Source organism: Notolepis coatsorum (assembly GCF_963971535.1).
Source record: "Notolepis coatsorum genome assembly, chromosome: 10".
Classification (NCBI taxonomy): Eukaryota; Metazoa; Chordata; class Actinopteri; order Aulopiformes; family Paralepididae; genus Notolepis; species Notolepis coatsorum.
In genome coordinates, this window is record NC_140174.1 from 62,984,907 (window position 1) to 63,006,977 (window position 22,071).

Below are 22,071 nucleotides of genomic sequence, written 5' to 3' on the forward strand. Positions count from 1 at the left end.
CACCAACACACATACAGTACACAAACACAATACATGGTGGCCTTGCTGACACATGGGTATAGCATGTTTCAAAAGCTGTTAATGGCTTTTTTCTCAGTTTTCTCCCCATATAAATAAAGGTTATTGAGTTGAATCATTGTGCTCCTAGGCTGTGCGTGGAGGTAAACTGATGGATTATGACTATGGATCAGCAGGCAACATTGCACACTACAACCAGGTAAGACCTTAACTTCTTAACTCTTTGACGGCCACAAGCTTTCCCCATCTGCACTGGCTGGCGCCAGCTTTTCTTGACCATTTTCACGATATTTCACGATCTTTGCGGAGCTATTGTATATTCTATATTATAGCTATGGAGACAATAGTATGGCTCATTTTACAGACACTATTTCTAGTCCAACGTGTAAAAAATATTTTGTTTCTACACACTGTAGTTTGTAGTTTATTACATGCTAAACATCGCCCATTTCCAAAATAATCCAGTATTTTTCCATAAATCGCGAGATAAGACGCGTTATATGCAATCAACCCAAATCGTTCTGGTTGATCCCCTGAAACCCCAAATAAAAGGTATATACCATGTACACATGTGCCTTCACAAAATCATCAATGGCGGGGGGGGGGGGTAGTCTTACCCCGAAAATGCAATAGTTACAAAAAACTTGGTTTAGGTCCGGTAAAATAAGACACTGTGATTGTTACAGAAACATGTTTCAGGTTCGGTAAAATAGACATAGAATATACCTTACCTTAGCCAGAAGGTACTCCAAAAAGAATAATTCCAAGGATTCCATCGGCGATCGCGATTACTTGTTTATATGTAATTACTCGTGTTTACAGGAAACTATAGGTTTTGAGGCGAGCAGATCTCCTAGCGATTGCTCTGCAAGAGCTCCTCCCCCTCAGAGTGAGTCTTGACAGTCCAGTTCAGACATTGTCTCTACTGATCCCTTTCTATCAGAGTTCAAAAGGTAGGCGATACTGCCACCTGGTGCGATTCGATCGGCATTGCAATTCCAACGTAGGCAAATGAGCCAGGGACACCTTGAGTAATCCGGATGACCGTTTAGAACGGGGATCAAAGGGAAAATATCATAGGATCCAAAAAACGAGTTTACTCATTATTGGCGCTCAAGCGTTGAGGGTGAAACACAAATTTACTCGTTATTGGCCACCAATGAGTTAACAGTCCTGCAGATTTAGCATAAAACGCCTGTCGATTGCATACTGAAAGTAAATTGGATATTCGGGAACCATTTGTAGCAGATGCACAAGTCTGGCCTCTTTTGAAAGGAAACACTCTGAATTTTCTTTCACAACAGGAAGAATCACTCTGAGTCCTAGAGTTATAGGTTTGAACACACTGAAATGTTATTTTGCAAACAGATGCCTGCAGATCTATCTACTCTATAGTTATTAGCTGAAAACACTGCTGGGGCCATAGCCTGAAGTCTTACCTAGAACACGTCGATAACAATATAAAAAATAATTAGTGTTTTACACATCTTTATGTAATGGTTTAGGTGTTTTTCCAAAAAGGACTAAGATGAGTCAACACTACCTCAGTCCCCTCTCCCCCACTAATATCTTGTCACATACAACACCCCCACCCCTTCTCACCCCGTCTTACACAACAACAGATCAACAACAGATCAGCGCAACAACAGATTAGCGCAGTTTGCGCTCCGGAGAGACAGGCGCATGTTCATTCTCTTGTGTACGGTACGCTTTTACCACTTTTGCCGCTTCTCGGTCTCAGAAAACCCACTCAAGTAAGATGTCATTCTTTTGAGTGTTTCATTGGCTACACAAACGGTCAATCATTGTCAGCGTCAGTGGTGATTTGTCCGGTCATTGAGAGGCGAAACCGGAGGTGGTAATTTTTTTTAAACTGACACTCATTGGCTGTTTGGTCTTATAACCCGAGATTGGAAGCATGTAATAGGTCAAGCTGTGTTTAATCAAACGGCGGCCATTTTAGCTTTCATCCGATGTGTTGGTTGAGAGACAATAGGCGTGTTCGAGATTGGCGAGGCAGACGCAAATCTGCGCAGGTTTTACTATGGCCTTGCCAAGCATGTTGCATGGCGGTTATAATGTTGTCCTACTTGCTCTGGAAATCTGACTAGGCGAGCCGCGGAAATCTCACGGGAGCGAGCCACGCACAGCCTTCAGAGCGAGGCGCCACAGTACCTCTTCAGCGACTGCTCGACACAAATGCATGAGCGGAAACTACTTGCTATCGTTGCGCAAAGTGCCTATTGGCTCAGAAAAGTTGTCACCTGGTTGTCACCAGCCACAAGAGGAAGTTATGAGACGATTGATTGATTGAAAACTTTATTAACAGATTGCAGAATAGGTACAATACAGTACGGATCCCGTCTATCCCGTCTATCAGATATATTTATTAGTGTGGGTGACCTGGCGAAGCCAGGTTGCCACCCACACTGTAGTTATTGTACGTCTATTTCTTTCTTTCTTTATTCCACTGATTTTGCAAACACCACTCGTGCCAGAGCGTTCGCGCCCCATACACCTGAAAGGTATCAAAACGACCGGCCTGCCTATGGCAACAGCGGTATTCGAACTCGTAAAGTTTCACCGCACCGTCTGGCTACGAATCGACTTTAAACGGTAAAATTTCGGTCCCATTGGAAATGCATTGCAACTTAGAGTGTAGCAGCTGAAATAATCTTTTTTCCACTACCTTGGGCGAATTGCGAGTGTGATCTCAATTTTGGACGTAGAAATAAAACAAACACATCAAAACGATGACACGACTGTCAGCCCGCTCACAAAAGAAAAATAAATGGAATTGGACATTTCTATCTCAACTGACGACCATTTCTTTGAAGGTTCTCCTCTCCATTGACCGCCATGCAATCGCACTCTAGGAATCTCTTTTTTCCCCACTCTTTTTTACCCTTCTGTTCCGATCGCCGAAGGAATGCCACAATATCGTACGAATGCCACAATATCGCACACAACCCTTCGCCTACTCGTTGTAGTGCTCCTGTGCGAGTCACAACGCTTCATCTCTTATAGTTTTCTTTTAATCAACGTGACAATGCAGTCATGCAAAGAAAATTCAGAATATGCAAGTCATTGTGCTCATGGCTGATTGGTTCAGCCTAACAGCTGTGAGGCTCAGGGCTCATGGCTCAGCTGAGCTGCCAATGACCTCATCGACTTAACCCATCATTGCCCATCACTGTGTTGCAGTACTGAATTGCTGGACAGCGCCCTCTGTCTTGCGGGTTGTGTCATTGTACTCAGTAGGGATATCCTCTTTAATTTTTCATTGGTCCATGTTGACCACCTTTCATTGGTCGATGTTGACCACTCCCCCGATCCTTAGACCACGCCCCCTTAGGCCACACCCCCTCAGTGTATCTCTTGAACCGTTTGTCGTAGAGACTTGCGGATTGTGCCATTGGTCGATGTTGACCACCTTTCATTGGTCGATGTTGACCACTCCCCCGATCCTTAGACCACGCCCCCTTAGGCCACACCCCCTCAGTGTATCTCTTGAACCGTTTGTCGTAGAGACTTGCGGATTGTGCCATTGTACTCTGTAGGGATATCCTCTTTCATTGGTCGATGTTGACCACTCCCCCGATCATTAGACCACGCCCCCTTAGGCCACACCCCCTTTCAAAAACTCGGAAAAATCCGAAAACTCTGAAAAATCTAAAATCCGAAAAAGTTCAAAAACTCGGAAAAACCCGAAAACTCGGAAAACTCGGAAAAATCGAAAAAGTTCAAAAACTCGGAAAAATCCCAAAACTCAGAAAAATCCGAAAACTCGGAAACATCAAAAATCCGAAAAAGTTCAAAAACTCTGAAAAATCCGAAAACTCTGAAAAATCCTGAAACTCGGAAACATCAAAAATCCGAAAAAGTTCAAAAACTCGGAAAACCCGGAAAAAACCAAAAAACTGAAAATTCCGAAAACTCGGAAACATCAAAAATCCGAAAAAGTTCAAAAACTCGAAAAAGTCCGAAAACTCGGAAAATTCCGAAAACTCGGAAAAATCCAAAAATAATTTAAAACTCGGAAAAGTCCGATCTTCAAATGGTCTATGTTGACCACTCCCCCGATCCTTAGGCCGCGCCCCCTTTTTGTATCCTTTGAACCGTTTGTCATAGAGACTCGCGAGAGACCCTCTCCCGTTAGTTATTATTATTATTATTGGATACAGGAGTTTGGGTACCAAGAGCTTCCTCAAATAACGTTATCATCATATAATCATGATAAACTTCAAGCTGTCAGACACCAAATTATTTTTATTAGAGTAATGAATGCTGTCTTAACACATTCCCGCCCAACAACGTATATATCCGTGTTTCGAATCCAACGGTTGAGCACCATTTACATTTACATTTAGTCATTTAGCTGACGTTTTTATCCAAAGCGACTTACAAGTTCTGTGCGACAAGACAGCAAGAAGGGTACAACTCTATCAGCTGAGTAACAATGTTCATCAAGTGTTGCGTGTTACAGTGTAGGTTAGTTTATTAGGACAAGTGCATGACAGTAAGGTTAGTCAGGGTTAAAAAAAAATTGTATCATTTCAGATAATGGTTGAAGAAGTGAGTCTTTAGTCGACGGCGAAAGATTGGACGGGATTCGGCTGTCCTAACTGGGATGGGTAGTTCATTCCACCATGGGGCAAGGACTGAGAATAGGCGGCTTCTCTTTGATGACCCTCCGGGAGCTTGGATAGGAGTAGGTCTGAGGCGGCCAGAAGATGCAGAGCGTAGGGGTCTTGAGGGTGTGTAGTTAGAGACCATTGACCGGAGGTAGGCGGGAGCGGTTCCCTTTGCCGCACGGTATGCTAGGTCGAGGGCCTTGAAGCGGATACGTGCAGCAATGGGGAGCCAGTGCAGGTCCCTAAGAAGTGGGGTGACATGGGCCGACTTCGGTAGGTTTGAGATCAGGCGGGCCGCTGCGTTTTGAATGAGTTGAAGAGGCTTGGTGGCAGTGGCCGGGAGGCCAGCTAGCAGTGTGTTGCAGTAGTCGAGGCGGGAGATGACTGTTGATTGGACGAGGAGTTGGGTGGCTTCTTTTGTCAGGAAGGGGCGTATCCTTCTGACGTTGCTCAGGAGGAATCTGCAGGTTCTGGTTGTCGCTGCGATGTGAGCAGAGAAGTTCAACTGGTCGTCGAAGACAACACCAAGGTTCTTGGCGGTCGGCGACACGGTCACAGCTGCATTCTCGACTGTGATGGAGAGGTCGGTCAGGGGGGAGGATTTGGCCGGCAGGTGGAGCAATTCTGTTTTGCTTAGGTTCAGTTTGAGGTGGTTGGTCGTCATCCAGGCGGAGATGTCGGACAGACAGGCCCAGATCCGCTCAGAGACGTGGATATCTGAGGGAGGGAAGGAGAGGAAGAGTTGAGTATAATCGGCATAACAATGATATGAGACGCCATGAGACGTGATAATGTTATCCAGTGATTTAGTGTAGAGGGAGAAGAGAAGGGGTCCTAGGACCAAGCCCTGGGGGACACCCGTCCGGAGGGGGCGGGTGGCCGACAGAGTCCCTCTCTATGACACTTGGTAGGAGCGGTCATTGAGGTATGATGTCAGCCATGTCAGCGCAGATCCAGCCACTCCCATTCCTGCGAGGGCCGCGAGGAGGATCTGATGGTTGACTGTGTCGAAGGCTGCAGATAGATCTAGGAGAATCAGGACAGAGGAGAGGCCTTTCGCTTTTCCTAAGTGAAGTGCCTCTGTGACCGCAATGAGGGCTGTTTCTGTGGAGTGGCCAGTCCGGAAGCCAGACTGATTGGGGTCTAGGAGGTCATTCTGTAAGAGATAAGCAGTAAGTTGGTTGGATACAGCACGTTCAAGTGTTTTAGAAAGGAAGGAGAGAAGAGAGAGGACGATAGTTGGCTATGACGGTGGGGTTCAGGGTTGGTTTTTTTATGAGGGGCGTGACTCTGGCTTGTTTTAGGGAGGTGGGGACCACCCCCGAGTTGAGTGAGGAGTTGATGGTTGCAGTTAGGAATGGGAGGATGTCCGGTGCTATGGTCTGGAGGAGTGGGGAGGGTAGCTGGTCCAGCTGGCATGTAGCCGGACGGTTCGACGTTACCAGTGTCAGGGTCTCGGCTTCTGTAATGGGAGAGAAAGATGACATGAGTGAAGGATGAGGTTCTCGATTCAGCGTTTGGAATGGGTGGGGGTTGGGAGAAGGAGCTGCGGATGTTCTCCACTTTTTCCTCAAAGAAGATCGCAAAGTCTTCGGCAGAAAAAGATGAGGGAGGAGGGGGTGGGGGGGGGGGGTGAGGAGGGAGGACATGGTAGCATGCAGTTTGCGAAGATTCTTGGCAGAGGCCTCGATCCTATGGTGAAAGAAAGAAGCTTTGGCATTAGTAATGGTTTTGGAGAATGTTAACAAGAGGTTGTGATATGTGTCGATGTCAGCAGTGAGGCGTGACTTTCTATACTTCCTCTCAGCCGCTCTCAGGACCTGTCTTTGTTCTCTCACTGCATCTGCCAGCCATGGACTGGGTGGGGAACGGCGGGCAGGTTTCTCAACGAGGGGACAGAGCTTGTCGAAGGAGGTTGCAAGGGCTGATAGGAGGGTGGAGGTTGCCACCTCTGTGGGGAGAGCAGAGAAGGTGTCACTCAAAGGTAGAGCGGATATTATGTCAGAGGAGAGGGTGGAGGGGGATAGGGAGGGCAGGTTGCGTCTGAGTGAGACGGTTTGAGTTGGGGTGAAGACCTTTCGGTTAAGCATGAGAGTTAGTGAGAAGGATATGAAGGAATGGTCAGATACATGTAGGGGAGTTACCGTGGTGTTAATGATGCTGGAGTTACGGGAAAATATGAGATCCAAGGAGTTGCCTGCTTTGTGGGTGGGAGGCATGGCAGTGGGAGTCAGGTCAAATTGTTGTAGGAGGGAGACCACTGGGACCGACTGAGATGAGTTAGGCAGGTTGAAGTCGCCCAATAGAAGGAGCGGGGTACCATCTTCCGGTAAGGAGCTTAGAAGCATGTCCAGCTCATCTGTGAAGTGCTCGAGGGGACCTGGAGGGCGATAGTGTAACAATGGTGAGATTGAAAGGATTAGAGACAGATACTGCATGATATTCGAGGGGGGAGAGTGACAGTTCTGGGAGTTGCGTTAGGTTTGTAGCCCATGAAGGAGATGTCATGAGGCCAGTGCCTCCACCCCGTCTGGAGGGTCGAGGTGTGTGAGTGAAGTTATAGTTTGTAGATAATGCTGCAGGTGCAGAGTTATTGGGGGTTATCCAGGTCTCAGTTAGAGCCAGGAGCTGCAGATTTAGACTATGGGCGTAGGCAGTAATGAAGTCAGCTTTCTAGGGCTGTCTTAAATACTTCGAAGCTTCGTTCGATGGCACAAGCTTCGAACATTCAAAAAAAAATCGAAGTAAAAAAAAAAAAAAAAAAAAAATCAAGTTATTTTTTCATTTTTTTTTTTTTACTTCGATTTGTGTGTGTGTGTGTGTGTGTGTGTGTGTGTGTGTGTGTGTGTGTGTGTGTGTGTGTGTGTGTGTGTGTGTGTGTGTGTGAACTACCCATCCCAGTTAGGACAGCCGAATCCCGTCCAATCTTTCGCAGTCGACTAAAGACTCACATCTTCAACCATTATCTGAAATGATAAAAAAAAAAAAAAAAAAAAATCTAACTTACTGTCATGCACTTGTCCTAATAAACTAACCTACACTGTAACACGCAACACTTTGATGAACATTGTTACTCAGCCGATAGAGTTGTACCCTTCTTGCTGTCTTGTCGTACAGAACTTGTAAGTCGCTTTGGATAAAAGCGTCAGCTAAATGACTAAATGTAAGTGTGTGTGTGTGTGTGTGTGTGTGTAGGTGTGTAGGTGTGTAGGTGTGTAGGTGTGTAGGTGTGTAGGTGTGTAGGTGTGTAGGTGTGTAGGTGTGTGTGTGTGTGTGTGTGTGTGTGTGTGTGTGTGTGTGTGTGTGTGTGTGTGAACTACCCATCCCAGTTAGGACAGCCGAATCCCGTCCAATCTTTCGCCGTCGACTAAAGACACACCATTATCTGAAATGATAAAAAAAAAAAAAAAAATCTAACCGTGACTAACCTTACTGTCATGCACTTGTCCTAATAAACTAACCTTAGGGCTGGGCGATATGACGATATTATATAAATATCGGGTACAGTTCATTAACGATACACTTTTTAAACGTATCGTGGATATCGTGATGTTTTGCCCAAGAGGCTTGTGTCGCGTCAATCTGGTCCACACGTTGACACTTTTGAACAGCGCCGCCCCACACACACACTACTGCATCAAAAGTTACTACTTATGATAACAAAGGCATTCGTTTTGTGGCATTAACGTTATTTATTACATGGCGTTTTCACATTCGCCGAAATGCTTGCTTGTGATTGGTCAATAGCCCCCCGACAGCGGTCATTATCAGACAATAATGACCACTGTGGGACAATAATGACCGCTGTGCGCAGCTGTTCGCAATCAAGCCCACTGACACACACTGTTTCAGTGCAATTAGACACTGCCGGTGTTCTGCTGCCGGCGATGACAGGGGGCGGAGCGACGAGCGGAGCCAGAACGCAGCCAGAACCAGTGTTGCGAGTCGATGTAAAATGAATTAGGTATATTGTTAGCAGTGATGCCAGTAACGCGTTACTAAGTAACGCGTTATTGTAATCTGATTACTTTTCCCCGAAAATAGTAATCTAACGCGTTAATCTTTAAAAGCCAGTAATCTGATTGCAGTTACTTGTCCAAGTGGCTGTGCATTACTATTTCGTTACTATCTCATCATAAATTCATAATGAAGGCGGAATGCAGTATTTTATTTCGTTTTCGACAGTCAAAAATACATTTTTAGCTGTTTTTCTTATTTGGGAGTGACGTGGTGTGGCAGTGAAAGGGTTAAATACAAGAATGTGTCCCGCGGCGTGACTGGTCCCTCTGTCTGTGAGTGACTCTGCTTTTGTCCAATCACATTCCCCATCCACAGTCTGCGAATCAGAGGCAGAGTAGGGCGGGTCTTCACAGCACGTCATGTGACATATGCGCCAATCGTGTGACAGCAGGGCTCCGTCGTCGGAGAATTCCACCCCAAAACGCTTGGCAAAATTAAAAGTGAAACCGCAAGATGACTTTTGCGGTTTCTGTTCAGAATTCCACCCCAAAACGCTCGTCTAAACGTAGCCTCAGTCACTACTTCACGGCGGAGGAAACAAAATACTGTCTACCGCTAAAAACAGCACATCCAATTGCATTGAAAGCATCTGGAATCACAACACTAGCCGACGCTTCGACTAGGTACAGGAGGGTTGATGGTGGCAGAGCAAAAGCTCTTATTTGCCAGATTTACAGTTAATTTACATGTTAAAGAGAGACTGATTGTATGTTTATAGAGAGACATTTATAAAAACAATTTAATAGTTACAGTTGATATAATTGAATAGTTCAGCCTGCATTTGTTAGATGTGATACACTGGTTTTGTAAAACCACTGGCTGGCTGCTCTAATGCTGTGAGCATCATAGACTGTTGCTTTACCATACTTGATGGTACAGAAGCTGAAGCACTAGTTTAACAATTTACGTTATGTGCAGAGAAACAAGTTAAAAACTATTTATGCACTTTCAATAAAGCGTTTAAAAAAAACTGTTGGGGGAACGACGACGACTTCGTAACCTAGTTACTTTCAAAGTAACTAAGTTACTCTGATAATCAAGTAATCAGTAAAGTAACTTAGATTACTTTTTAAAGGAGTAATCAGTAATCAGATTACTTTTACAAGTAATCTGTGGCATCACTGATTGTTAGTAAGTTAGCCATGTAATAAGCGGGATAATGTATAGCTATAGTCGATCATTGTCGCAAAATAATTGACCTTCACTGACGTTTAAAACACCTCGCCGAGGCGGCTTGGTATTTTAAACTCTGTGTCGGTCAATTATTTTGCGACAATGACCTCGTAGCTATACATTATCCCTTACATAGTTACACTTTCAATAACATCAGCGTATTTACATAGCAACGACCGAGGTCGACCTAGATATAGCAAGCATTAGTCGTTCATATCTCAGCCCGTGCTGACTCAGTTGTGCCCATTCTGCGGTCTGTTAATAACGTTTTCAATCAGACAGATGTATGGAAAGGCTTTTATTATAACATCCGTTGCAGTAAAATCATTATGCCTCCAGTCGTTTAGTCTTCCTGCGGAGCTAAAAGCTAAACGTCGGCCGCGGCGAGCTACCGCTGCCATTGTTGTTATCATTGAGCTCTCCAATGGCGGAAGTAAAAAATGAATACGCGCTTGCCGATTGGTGCTAAGAACAGCAGGGCGGGTGCAAGCGATGTGACGTAATTGGCAGACGCGACTGTCAATCAAAATGATTCTGTTTGCCGACTGAATGAATGAAAACGTTATTAACAGATTGCAGCATGGGTACAATACAGTACAGCTCAATACAACGACAGTCAACAGTGGACTGGAGGATGCAGACCAGAGAAAGACTTTTGTCTTGTTTACATCAGGGTCCCCCATTTTCAATTCATCATATTTCATATCTAAATCATATAATATCTCATTGCTAAATATATGCAATATATAATCTAATAATCCAATAATCTAAATCTAATATATAATGTAAAAATGCTAAATGCATGGGTATTTTATTTTGTCTTTAATGTTAGCTTGCAAACTCAAATACTGTCTTGGTAAGCCTCATAATGAATTGTTTGGGGAAAAAAAGAAAAACATTGTGATGCGTATCGTGTATCGCCGAAAGGTCAGAAAATATCGTGATATCATATTTAGGCCATATCGCCCAGCCCTAACTAACCTACACTGTAACACGCAACACTTTGATGAACATTGTTACTCAGCTGATAGAGTTGTACCCTTCTTGCTGTCTTGTCGTACAGAACTTGTAAGTCGCTTTGGATAAAAGCGTCAGCTAAATGACTAAATGTAAGTGTGTGTGTGTGTGTGTGTAGGTGTGTGTGTGTGTGTGTGTGTGCGCGCGCGCCTTGTAGAATTCCACACATAAGAAAGAAAGATACTGGGATGAATAAACAAAATAGGAAATAAAATGTAGAAATGCATGCAATACATAAATAAATATGAATCTCCATATATGAAATATAACATTTAGATAAGGTGCTACTGAGATGTTTTGGTGAGTTCTTTGTTTTTTTGTGGAAGTTGCCCTTCTTAAAAATGCATGAACATTCACTGATAATTGGTCTGTACTGTAGTGGAGTCTACAAGGTCTACATTGCCGGACCATGTAGAATCCGGACCTTGTAGACTGACATAATTCTGTGTATAGTTTAGTCTACACAGGCCATATTTCAAATAATCAAAATCTTACTTCATTCATATTAAACATTCTTGATTTGGGGGATTGGTAGTTCCCATGAAATCTGAAGTTGTTCAAACGACAACAGCGATCCACCTTGAATTAAATCACACAGCCGAGTGAAACCTTGTTGGATGCGTCACAGTCACGAAAGAGGCTACTTAATTAATTAATCCAACCCACTTTATTTATAGAGCACATTTAAAAACAACAAAGTTTACGAAAGTGCTGTACAAGTCCCACAACATAAGATAAAAAAATAAAAAAATAAAAATAAAAATGCGAAGCTTCGAATTAAAATCGAAGCTCGGCCCCCGAAGCTTCGATTGCCAAAAAAAGCTTTGAAGGTCAGCCCTACAGCTTTCTTGACTGCTGATTGACAATTCCATAAGCCTCCCCGTACTGTGACAGGTGTATTAGTGGCTGTAGGAGGGTAGGAGAGATTAGCCGGGTTGCTAGCAAACTGGCGTGGATGGGTTGAGTCTGTTCTGGAGGAGCAGATTGTGGATATAGGTATGAGGCACATTGTGGTGTCAAGAGTGGCAGGGAGAAGGTTGTAGGGAGGAAGCGAGATAGTGGGGAAATAGCAGAGTGGGAGGGAAATATGGGATTATGGTGTACTTAGCACTGGGTGGATCCCTCCCTGGGTGGATCGGTGGGTCCCTCTGCGGATAACTCCAGGAAAACTCCTCCTCTTACTCCAGGAAAACTCCTCCTCTTTGTCCCCCTTCGTTTCTCGACGTTAAGCCAGCAAGTCTTTAAATCACTATCACTAATTACTGGTGAGTGACACCTGCAGCAAAAGGCCACACCTCCAGTTTCTGTCAGCTGGGTGAAACTAATTACAAACAATTTCCACAACACAATTTAGTCACACACTTCAAAATGATGTACACAGTATTATTCAGTTAAAAGATCCTACCCTCTCTGCTGTTGTCATCAGAAACCACCCACGGATATGTCCGTGGCAAGGTTGTTTCGGCTTTTATTCCATTTTAATAACCTATTCAAGGTCGCCGAGCTGCACTGCAGATGTACCCTACTCTTTGAATTCAAAAAAGTGCATTACCGGCCAGATCTCTGTATCGATAATGCAGTGTTCCCTGTGGCAGAAGTTGTCTTTTTTTTCTGGATTTCCAGTGTAGTTTTCTACTCACCTGAAGCGATCCCTATAGCCTGTTGCACGGAATACCTTTTAGATCGCGGATTTCAGTGTGCAGTAAGGGAATATATCATCAGCCAATGGACATATCAATCTACCAGATGGTGATTGATAACTGGGAAATGGTCTGGGGGATCCAACCGGCTCATGGTAAGATCTTTTTCACGTAAATTACATGCTGATCAGGGCTTGTTATGATACTCAACCAGCCGATCAGCGTATGTGGCTACTGATACGAACACGGTTATTGGTAATCAATAATCAGAAACGACGTCCCCCGCCCCCCCCCCCCCTTTCATGCATTCATGCTTGAGGATCGTATGCAGTTTGAGTTTTAACTGTAGCTTCTGTATAACCGAAATGCCATTGGATATAATGTTAGTAGCTATTAGCCCTTTATCCAGCCTTCCAGGAAATATACTAGACCAAATCCTGTATAGCGCTTATATTCAAGACGCTATAAAATGAGAACGTATTTGTAACTGAGGGGTACAATTCCCTGACTGTATTAATAAGTATGGTATCATTAAACCACTACCGTCTTATGTACATTACTACTGGCCATACAGTACACGAGTATATGATGAGAACTCCTCCACAATGACACGGTTTCCACACAAATCTGAGTTTAAGTATTTATTAGCAGCAAGAATACATAATATACTTTACGTTCAATGCGCTTATAAGGCAAAGGAATGTGCGTAGGCAAATCAATAACGAATGTCCATTCTCATATTACGCAGGAGATAATAACACAACCTGAATATTAGGAATTATATCTATGGTACTCTGGGGAGGCAGCGGGAGCTACTGGTAGGGGGTTCCCACCGGTTGTAAGCCAGCAGGGGGAGGAAATGTTCGAATGCAAAGTCTGGATCAGCGGGGACTCAATAAGCTCCTGCTATGGGAGGCGGTATATTACTCCCTGATCGGCAGACGAAAGCAGCAGCTGTAATCCCAGTATGCATGCAGCACAGGCAGGGAACAAAATAAGTACCAGCCAACCGCCAATGGCTGGTAAAAAATCTGCCTGGCTGGTAGTTTTTAAAATCTACCAGCCAAATGGCTGGTAAGTCAAAAAGTTTAGTTTGTTCCCTGAGAGCAGAGCTACACAGCAGTGCGCCTATTTTGCGAGCCGAAATAAGTCTGTGGTTTTTTCTTCTTCTCACAACGGGTCAAATGCATCTAACATGCATTGCATCGTCGCCATTCCTTTATGCCCACATCGCCCGAAATGAACGTTATGTTAGCGTAAGCTAACAAGCTAATCCTGATCAGCGGCAGAGCCATAGAGAACAGCAGACAGTGTGGACTGGGGAAAGGGAAATGGGGGGGGGGGGGGGGGCACTCTCCCTTTCTCTGTGTGTGCGTGCGTTTGGAAAGACGATGAAGTCACTAGTCAGGACTCAGGAGAGGAGTATATTGTAGTAAACTCAGGATTACTGAGGATGCACAGATAATGTTGATATTCAAATATAAAAAGGTTTCGAGAGGAGTGGAAGTTTGAAGACAGACTAGACTACAATATGATGCGGGGGGGGGGTGAGTTGAAACAGTGTGTGTGTCCCCGACCCCACTTCTATGTTTCAATAAATTATTTGCATTTAAAACTATTAACGCTGACTCATTCCTTCAGTCCACTCAAAATTATGCTAATATTCCTTATGTTGTTTATGATATTAATTGAAAATAGCATATGAGAGTATTATATAGTAATAATAACACATGGCGATATACTAAAAAGCTATTTTTAATTTTTGGCCGGTAAAAAATCTGCCTGGCTGGTCGTTTTTAAAATCTACCAGCCAAATGGCTGGTAAGTCAAAAAGTTAAGTTTGTTCCCTGAGCACAGGTGAAAGCCGGCCAGCCTCTCCTTGAGACGGGCTCGAGTGATGCTCCTCACGTCACGGGTAAATCCCACAGTAGTGGGTGTAGACGATTCTTCTCCGCTCCAACAGCCTGGTCCAAAGCAATAATAATAATAATCCAGCCGGAAAGGGGCTCTGCATTCACCGGTGTAGATTCTCTGGTGCGCGGTACTTCACATTAACTAGGTTGAACTTGACGTTATTCCACTAAGCTCTGACACTTTACTATCCTATTCGCACGTGGCTATAAGTGCTCTATTTAGACGCACGGTTGCTCACTTCACTTGGTCTTTGACTCGTGATGAAGGCTTTACTAGTAAGGAGCGAACGATACGTTGAACAAACGTATTAGGATAAGACAAGACTATTTTGGGGCAAACGGGCCCTACTTCACCGCACGTTGCATCATGGGTGAGGCTTCACTTGGGTAACTCGAACTACTTCTGTATTCACCTGCGCCATATTTATATGCTAGGCGAACAAACTAGTACCAGCCTTATTCCTGTCTCGTAGTCTTGGGCAGAACCGGGCATGTTGAGACAAGCCTTGACGGTGGCTTTGAACTCGGCATTGGGGGTATGGCCGCTGGCGCCTAGGGGATCGCTTCCAATAGGAGAACGAATATTATGGTCTGTACTAGGTTAAAGGGATATTCCGTGTATATGTACAAAGAATACACAAGGGATATCAAACGATATACAAATATTATGCAATATATATCAATCAGTAAATATATATATTCGGTTTAATCTGACCCTTTGTAACAGCCGCCTCCTAATTAGTCCCACCTAATTAGATAAGCAGAGACAGATTAACCGCACTGTCCACTACTCAATGTCCGTTGTGAGGGTAGGGCAGTTCACAAAGTCAGGGGTCATGGTCGTCATTAAGCGAGTCGGGGAGCCTTGGCGACTCTATCAGCCTCGCCACGGGTCGGTTGTAGGTCCGCCCTTGGACGAGCAATTCTGCCGCTCTGACCTTTCCGTCGGCACCAGTGGTCACTTTGCTTACGCGGCCGGCCGGCCACGCAGCTCGGGGTAGTGACTGGTCTATGGTCATGACGACTGGACGGGATGAAGGGGGGCTTAGGAGGAAGCGGGCCTGAGACTGCTTTGATCTGTGCTTGGCTGTGCCTCCTCCTCCTCCGTCTGTTTCTCTTGTTTGCTCTGTACCCCGTCTGAGGAGGGGCCGGTTCTGGCCGCCCCGTCAAGGAGTCGCTTGGGGTGCTGGGTTCGAGGTCAGCTACGTCTGGAGCGCAGCTGAGGGGGGTGGAGTTCCGAACTCCCTCTGGTGCCCACGGTTCTCTCACAGGCCTCTCGCTTAATGTCAATAGCCTCTGCTGTACGAGGGAGTGGCCGGTGTCGCTCGCCTTTGTGTGTAGGCAGCGTGTAGACGTGGGTTGACTGTCAAGTCCGTAGACGGGGCACTGGAGCGTCCATCCCAGTCGGGTCTGAACCGCTCTGCTTGGGGTCTATGTGGAGCACTCCTGTTGGTCGGTTGCCTCGTCGGGCTATTCTTATCATGTTATCCTCGCACAAGAATCGGCGGTGACCGGCTTGTGGGGGGTCAGACGCAATCCACTGCTCCATTTCGGCGATGGTCAGTTCCGGGAACACGTCGCACTGGTCCAGCCAGTGTCCTCCGCGGCAGTACGTACAGTCGATCTTCCATACCTCCTTTGCCGGGGGGTTGTCACCTGTCTGTGGTGACACAGAATCTATATGGTGCGAGTCGCACCGTGACTCCCAGTGTCTGCTGTAGCAGTCGGGACACCAGGGAGCGGTCTGGTGGAACTTTGGTGCTGGTGCCACCGCCTCGGCATGGTACATTACCGCGACGGGCCCACTCTGTTGTCCTGGCTGACGCCTGTTGATGTCATGCAGGACCTCCAAGTGGGTGCCACCGCACCTGCTGCACTTCTTCTTCAAGCGGCACTCAGCTGCTAGGTGGCTGCGCGCGCAGCGGAAGCAGCGGCGGTGGTCCTTGATCCACTGACTCACCTCGTCCGTGGTCAGCTTCCCGAAAGTGTCGCATTGGTACAGCCGATGTTCTCCCTCACAGTACTGGCACTCAATCTTCCACTGGTCCTCTTTCGTCGAGGGGGTGTTGTGGTTCTTGTGCTGCGGTACTGATTCGGCTTGGTGCATAACGGTCACCAACCGGCGGTTATCTGTTGATCCCCGAGGTCCGAGTCTTGGGCTTGGTCCACTCCATACGAACGTGTCGAGTCGTAGGCTACTGACCTCCCTGGCGAGGAACTCAGATAGGTCTAGGAGGGATGCCTCTGGACCGTTGGGGTCGCGGTGGTCTCTCTGCTGCCGAAAGCGCTCTTGTCGGGCGGGAGGGAGCTTCTCTAGTATCCTCTCTACATTAGAGTTAGCGTACAGTTCATAGATCCCTTTTTCCTTTTGGGACCCCAGCATCCCTACCAGGGACTGTACCTTGATAGAGAGGTCATCTAATGCTCTGTTGTCTCTGGCTGGGGGGAGACGGTCAATGTCTCTTATCTCCTGTATCACATAGTCCCATATGCATCCATAATGTTGGTCGAGGGCTACTAGAGCCGCGGTGTATGGGGTAGTAGAGCTGGAATATGCCAGCGCTATATTGTGCGCTCTGGGCACCTTCAGGTGCTTGAGTAGGATAGCATACTTGTACGGTTCATCTGGTACGTCGGACAGCATAGTCTCTAAGCACATTCGTAGCTCTGTGTACTGTGCTCTGTTCTCGTGTGTGAAGTCCGGGAACGTCGGTGTGCCAAGGTACGATGCCATGGATGACTGGCACATCGGTGAGCGTTGGGGGAGAGGCCTCCTGGGCGAGTCTCCCCGTGCGTGTCGTCTTGGGCTGGTACTTGGTGGGTACCGAAGGTCGGGTACCCAGGTGCTGTTCCTCGGGGCTGGCGGTGCGTCAAACTCACCCGTGAGTTGAGTCGGGGGTTTGTAGCGCAGGGCCTCGGGACTGACGTCTGGGCTGTACTGGACCTCCTGGTCCAGAATACGTTGCTGCTGGTCGGGGCTGTACTGGGCCTCCTGGTCCAGAGTACGTTGCTGCTGGTCGGCTTGACATTCCTCCTCTTCCTCTTCCTCTTCCTCTGCTAGGACCTGGAGTCTTCTGTTCAGTCTCTCGGCGTGGTCCGGTTCTTCCCGGTTGCTGGGTCTCGTATGGACCGGCCGGGGAGGGGGTTCGGAGACGTGGACAGGATCCTCCTGTTGGCGGGGTCCCGGGTCGCTTGGTCGGGTAGGGGAATGCGTCCTAGACCCTTGTCGTGACGATCTCCGGGAGCTCCGTGCGGAGAGAGGGGGTGTCGCCATGGCAACCAATTTGTCCATCAGCTGCGCCTGCAGCCGGTCGCGCTCTGCCTCGCGCTGGGCATGGGCTGCGTCGCGCGCTGCTTCGCGGTGGGCATTGGCGGCATCGCGCTGTGCATTGGCGCTGGCCTGGGCGGCGTCGCGCTGTGCGTTGGCGGCGTCGCGCTGGGCATTGGCGCTGGCATGGGCGGCGTGGAGCTGTGCATTTGCGACGTCGCGCTGTGCATTGGCGGCGGCGTGCTGTGCATCGGCGCGGCTTCTTTCAATGTTCTCTTCCGTCTGAAGGCGTCTGGTCTCCAGTCTTATGCGGTCGTCTTCACTCCTTTGTTGCGCCCGGAAGCGTTCTCGCTCGGTTGCAGAATGTTCGCGCTTGCGCGTCTGTTGCGCTTGAAGTCGATCGCGTTCGGTGGAGGCTGCCAGGGTGGCGATGAGTGCCTGCGCCAGCATCTTGTCCGCTTCGCTGGGGGAAGACCCAGGCGGAGGTGATCGGCTTCCGGCAGTGCTCGTTGGAGATCTGTTCTCTGGGCGCGCCTCGAGGTCCGTCTCCTGGGCGCGCTTCTCTTCTGGTAGTGGGTCGGGTTCCGTCCCTGGAGGGCTTTCTTTATCCTGGAGCTCTCCGGGGACTACCTCGTCGACGTTGGCGTTGTCTGGGGGTAAAGTCATGTCATGTCCCTCCTGGTCCCCCCCGTGAGCTTGGTCAGTTACGTTAGAACCCACTAGGGTCTCTACTGGCGGGGTAGCCTGGTCGGTAGGGTTGGACATAATTTTACTATCCGCTTTAGTTACTTTATCCGTATTTAACTTCCTTTTAAAGCTAGGTATTGGACTGACAACGTAGTCCTCTAGGTGAAGAGGTGGCTGCCGTCTGCGCTCCGGGCGATCTAGCTTAGGAGAACCGTTTGTGGAGTGTTCATCATCGGCCATGTTAATATTAATATTATATTAATATTACGCTAATTCTTATCCGGGGCTCGAAGGACCAATTGTAACTGAGGGGTACAATTCCCTGACTGTATTAATAAGTATGGTATCATTAAACCACTACCGTCTTATGTACATTACTACTGGCCATACAGTACACGAGTATATGATGAGAACTCCTCCACAATGACACGGTTTCCACACAAATCTGAGTTTAAGTATTTATTAGCAGCAAGAATACATAATATACTTTACGTTCAATGCGCTTATAAGGCAAAGGAATGTGCGTAGGCAAATCAATAACGAATGTCCATTCTCATATTACGCAGGAGATAATAACACAACCTGAATATTAGGAATTATATCTATGGTACTCTGGGGAGGCAGCGGGAGCTACTGGTAGGGGGTTCCCACCGGTTGTAAGCCAGCAGGGGGAGGAAATGTTCGAATGCAAAGTCTGGATCAGCGGGGACTCAATAAGCTCCTGCTATGGGAGGCGGTATATTACTCCCTGATCGGCAGACGAAAGCAGCAGCTGTAATCCCAGTATGCGTGCAGCACAGGTGAAAGCCGGCCAGCCTCTCCTTGAGACGGGCTCGAGTGATGCTCCTCACGTCACGGGTAAATCCCACAGTAGTGGGTGTAGACGATTCTTCTCCGCTCCAACAGCCTGGTCCAAAGCAATAATAATAATAATCCAGCCGGAAAGGGGCTCTGCATTCACCGGTGTAGATTCTCCGGTGCGCGGTACTTCACATTAACTAGGTTGAACTTGACGTTATTCCACTAAGCTCTGACACTTTACTATCCTATTCGCACGCGGCTATAAGTGCTCTATTTAGACGCACGGTTGCTCACTTCACTTGGTCTTTGACTCGTGATGAAGGCTTTACTAGTAAGGAGCGAACGATACGTTGAACAAGCGTATTAGGATAAGACAAGACTCTATTTTGGGGCAAACGGGCCCTACTTCACCGCACGTTGTATCATGGGTGAGGCTTCACTTGGGTAACTCGAACTACTTCTGTATTCACCTGCGCCATATTTATATGCTAGGCGAACAAACTAGTACCAGCCTTATTCCTGTCTCGTAGTCTTGGGCAGAACCGGGCATGTTGAGACAAGCCTTGACGGTGGCTTTGAACTCGGCATTGGGGGTATGGCCGCTGGCGCCTAGGGGATCGCTTCCAATAGGAGAACGAATATTATGGTCTGTACTAGGTTAAAGGGATATTCCGTGTATATGTACAAAGAATACACAAGGGATATCAAACGATATACAAATATTATGCAATATATATCAATCAGTAAATATATATATTCGGTTTAATCTGACCCTTTGTAACAGTATTGATGAAAAAATTATTTCTTTAAGCCATTTTGAAGAGACAGTTTATGGTCTCAATTGACAATGAGAATGGACAGATAGCAATACTATAAAGTATAGATTTAGCTCTACAAACAGCCCCACGGACTGTGCAAGTCTGTTTACATATGCTGGCCGTCTACAGTGATTTTAGACGCATCCAAATGGCCATCAATGTGTTAATAACCATCTCTGCAATGGAGTTTATATCAAAATAACAATATATCAACCCCCCTGAACAAATTCTTGGTGATTGCTTCTTCAAGTCGATTCTACTGTTTCTATCATCGGAATTAAATAATTATGATAATAAATACAACAATTACGTTTTGCATTTATAGTCATGACTCAATGAGCAATCTGAGCATTACCGCTCTATGTACAGTACTTCTAAGCTGTCTGGCTCTCAGTTAACCCAATCACTAGATAGATTAACGAATTCCATATAAATCTATAGTTCATTAATGATGCAGCAGCTGAGCTGATACTGTATCCCGCACACACACGCGTCATCTGTTTTGCCTCAATATATACTGTATATATAATTCTGTTTTGCCTCAATATACAGTATATATATATATATATATATATATATATATATATATATATATATATATATATATATATATATTAGGGGTGTAACGGTACGTGTATTCGTCCCGCAAATTTACGGTACGGCCGTCACGGTGCGGTACGTGCAGCCATACGAAGAATACGTGACAGCGCAAACACACCAGTCACGCATGCAGGCACTTGCGGGTTCCGTGCGAGAACAGCGTGCGTGGCCGGGCACACAGGGTCCGACTTCAGAGCGAGCAAAAGTGCACGGAGGAAGGCACATTTACATTAGAAGAACAGCTGCAGCCTGCAGGGTCATTACAATTAGTACAGTTTTTTTTGTTTTCTTGTTCGCCCAATGTTAACCAAATGAAACCAATGGAAAGACACACACACACGCCGCGCATCGCCAACACACACACACGCCGCGCATTGCCAAAAAACAACAACATTCTCCCCCGCCGGACTCACGCTTGTAGCGGTGGTCAGCCCAATATAATCAAAGTGTAAATGTTACAGTGATGCATTGGGCGCCAGACAGGCTAAAACCTGTCAATAAATTAAATAAGCTAAATTAAAGCTTACCGTTGTTACCGGCTAGCTCCAGGTAACCTCCACTACAAAAAACAGCATGTGACAAGGTTTGAAATAAGAGGCAGGCAAACAGTATTCAGTGAAATAATATATACTGTATTCAAAATAATCAAGTGCAAAACAGATACATAGAATACAAGTGAAAAATGGTAATAAGTAAAACAAAAACAGTCCAGATTGCGTGTGTGCTCAGTGATTGTGTGTTTGTGGGGGTAGCAGGCTGGGGTAGGCTGAAGTGGTGGCTGAGGACAGCTTGGAGATTGGTAGGGGGAAGCTGGGAGACCAGAGACACTGAAGATCTTGAGTGAAGGTGGTCAAGTCCGGGATAGTTGGTGGTTTGAAGAGACGGCTCATGGAAGGGGTTCAAATAAAATAAAGAAACATACTTTGTCGGACTGATCATCTGAGCTCCTCTCCAGTTGAACTGCTATTGTGTTTAAATCCAAATAATCCTCTGCCATTGTTGTAACATGTCATCTGTTCTCTAGTATATTCAGTCTTGTGCAGTTAAATCCTCTCTAGAAGTGAAACTGAAACTTACCAAGGATAAGTTGTTAAAGGGGCACTAGGCAATTAATTTACTCTGGATGCCTGAACACAGAATGACACCAGTATCACTGATAGGGCTGACCCCTATTAATCGATTAGTCGACTAATCGGTCGAAAGGAGCCGTAGTCGACTGGCCAACCTCTTAGTCGAATATAATAAAAAAATGAAATTAAATAAAAAATGATCATTCATTCCAAAAGAAAAGAGGCCTAGAAGCGTGGCTAACGCTAATGGCACGCATACCAGAGGCTAACTGCCTATGAAAACAGGCACAGAGGCACTGAAAGAGGATTTCACCCATCTAATGAACACTAGACTAGACAAATAACAAGATGTATCCATCAGTGGACCAATTGCATGCTTTTGCAGAGAACAAGAAGCCTTCAGTCGACTCCT

The 22,071-nt window shown here is 46.3% G+C and overlaps 1 protein-coding gene across 1 annotated transcript in view; it reads left to right on the forward strand.

The window, feature by feature from the left end:
- Window positions 1–22,071, forward strand: part of lipf (lipase, gastric) — a 146,928-nt gene that overhangs the window by 117,420 nt on the left and 7,437 nt on the right. Inside the window, exon 9 of the mRNA XM_084323497.1 lies at window positions 149–217. Coding sequence (XP_084179623.1) covers window positions 149–217 — 69 coding nt within the window. The remainder of the gene's footprint in view (window positions 1–148; window positions 218–22,071) is intronic.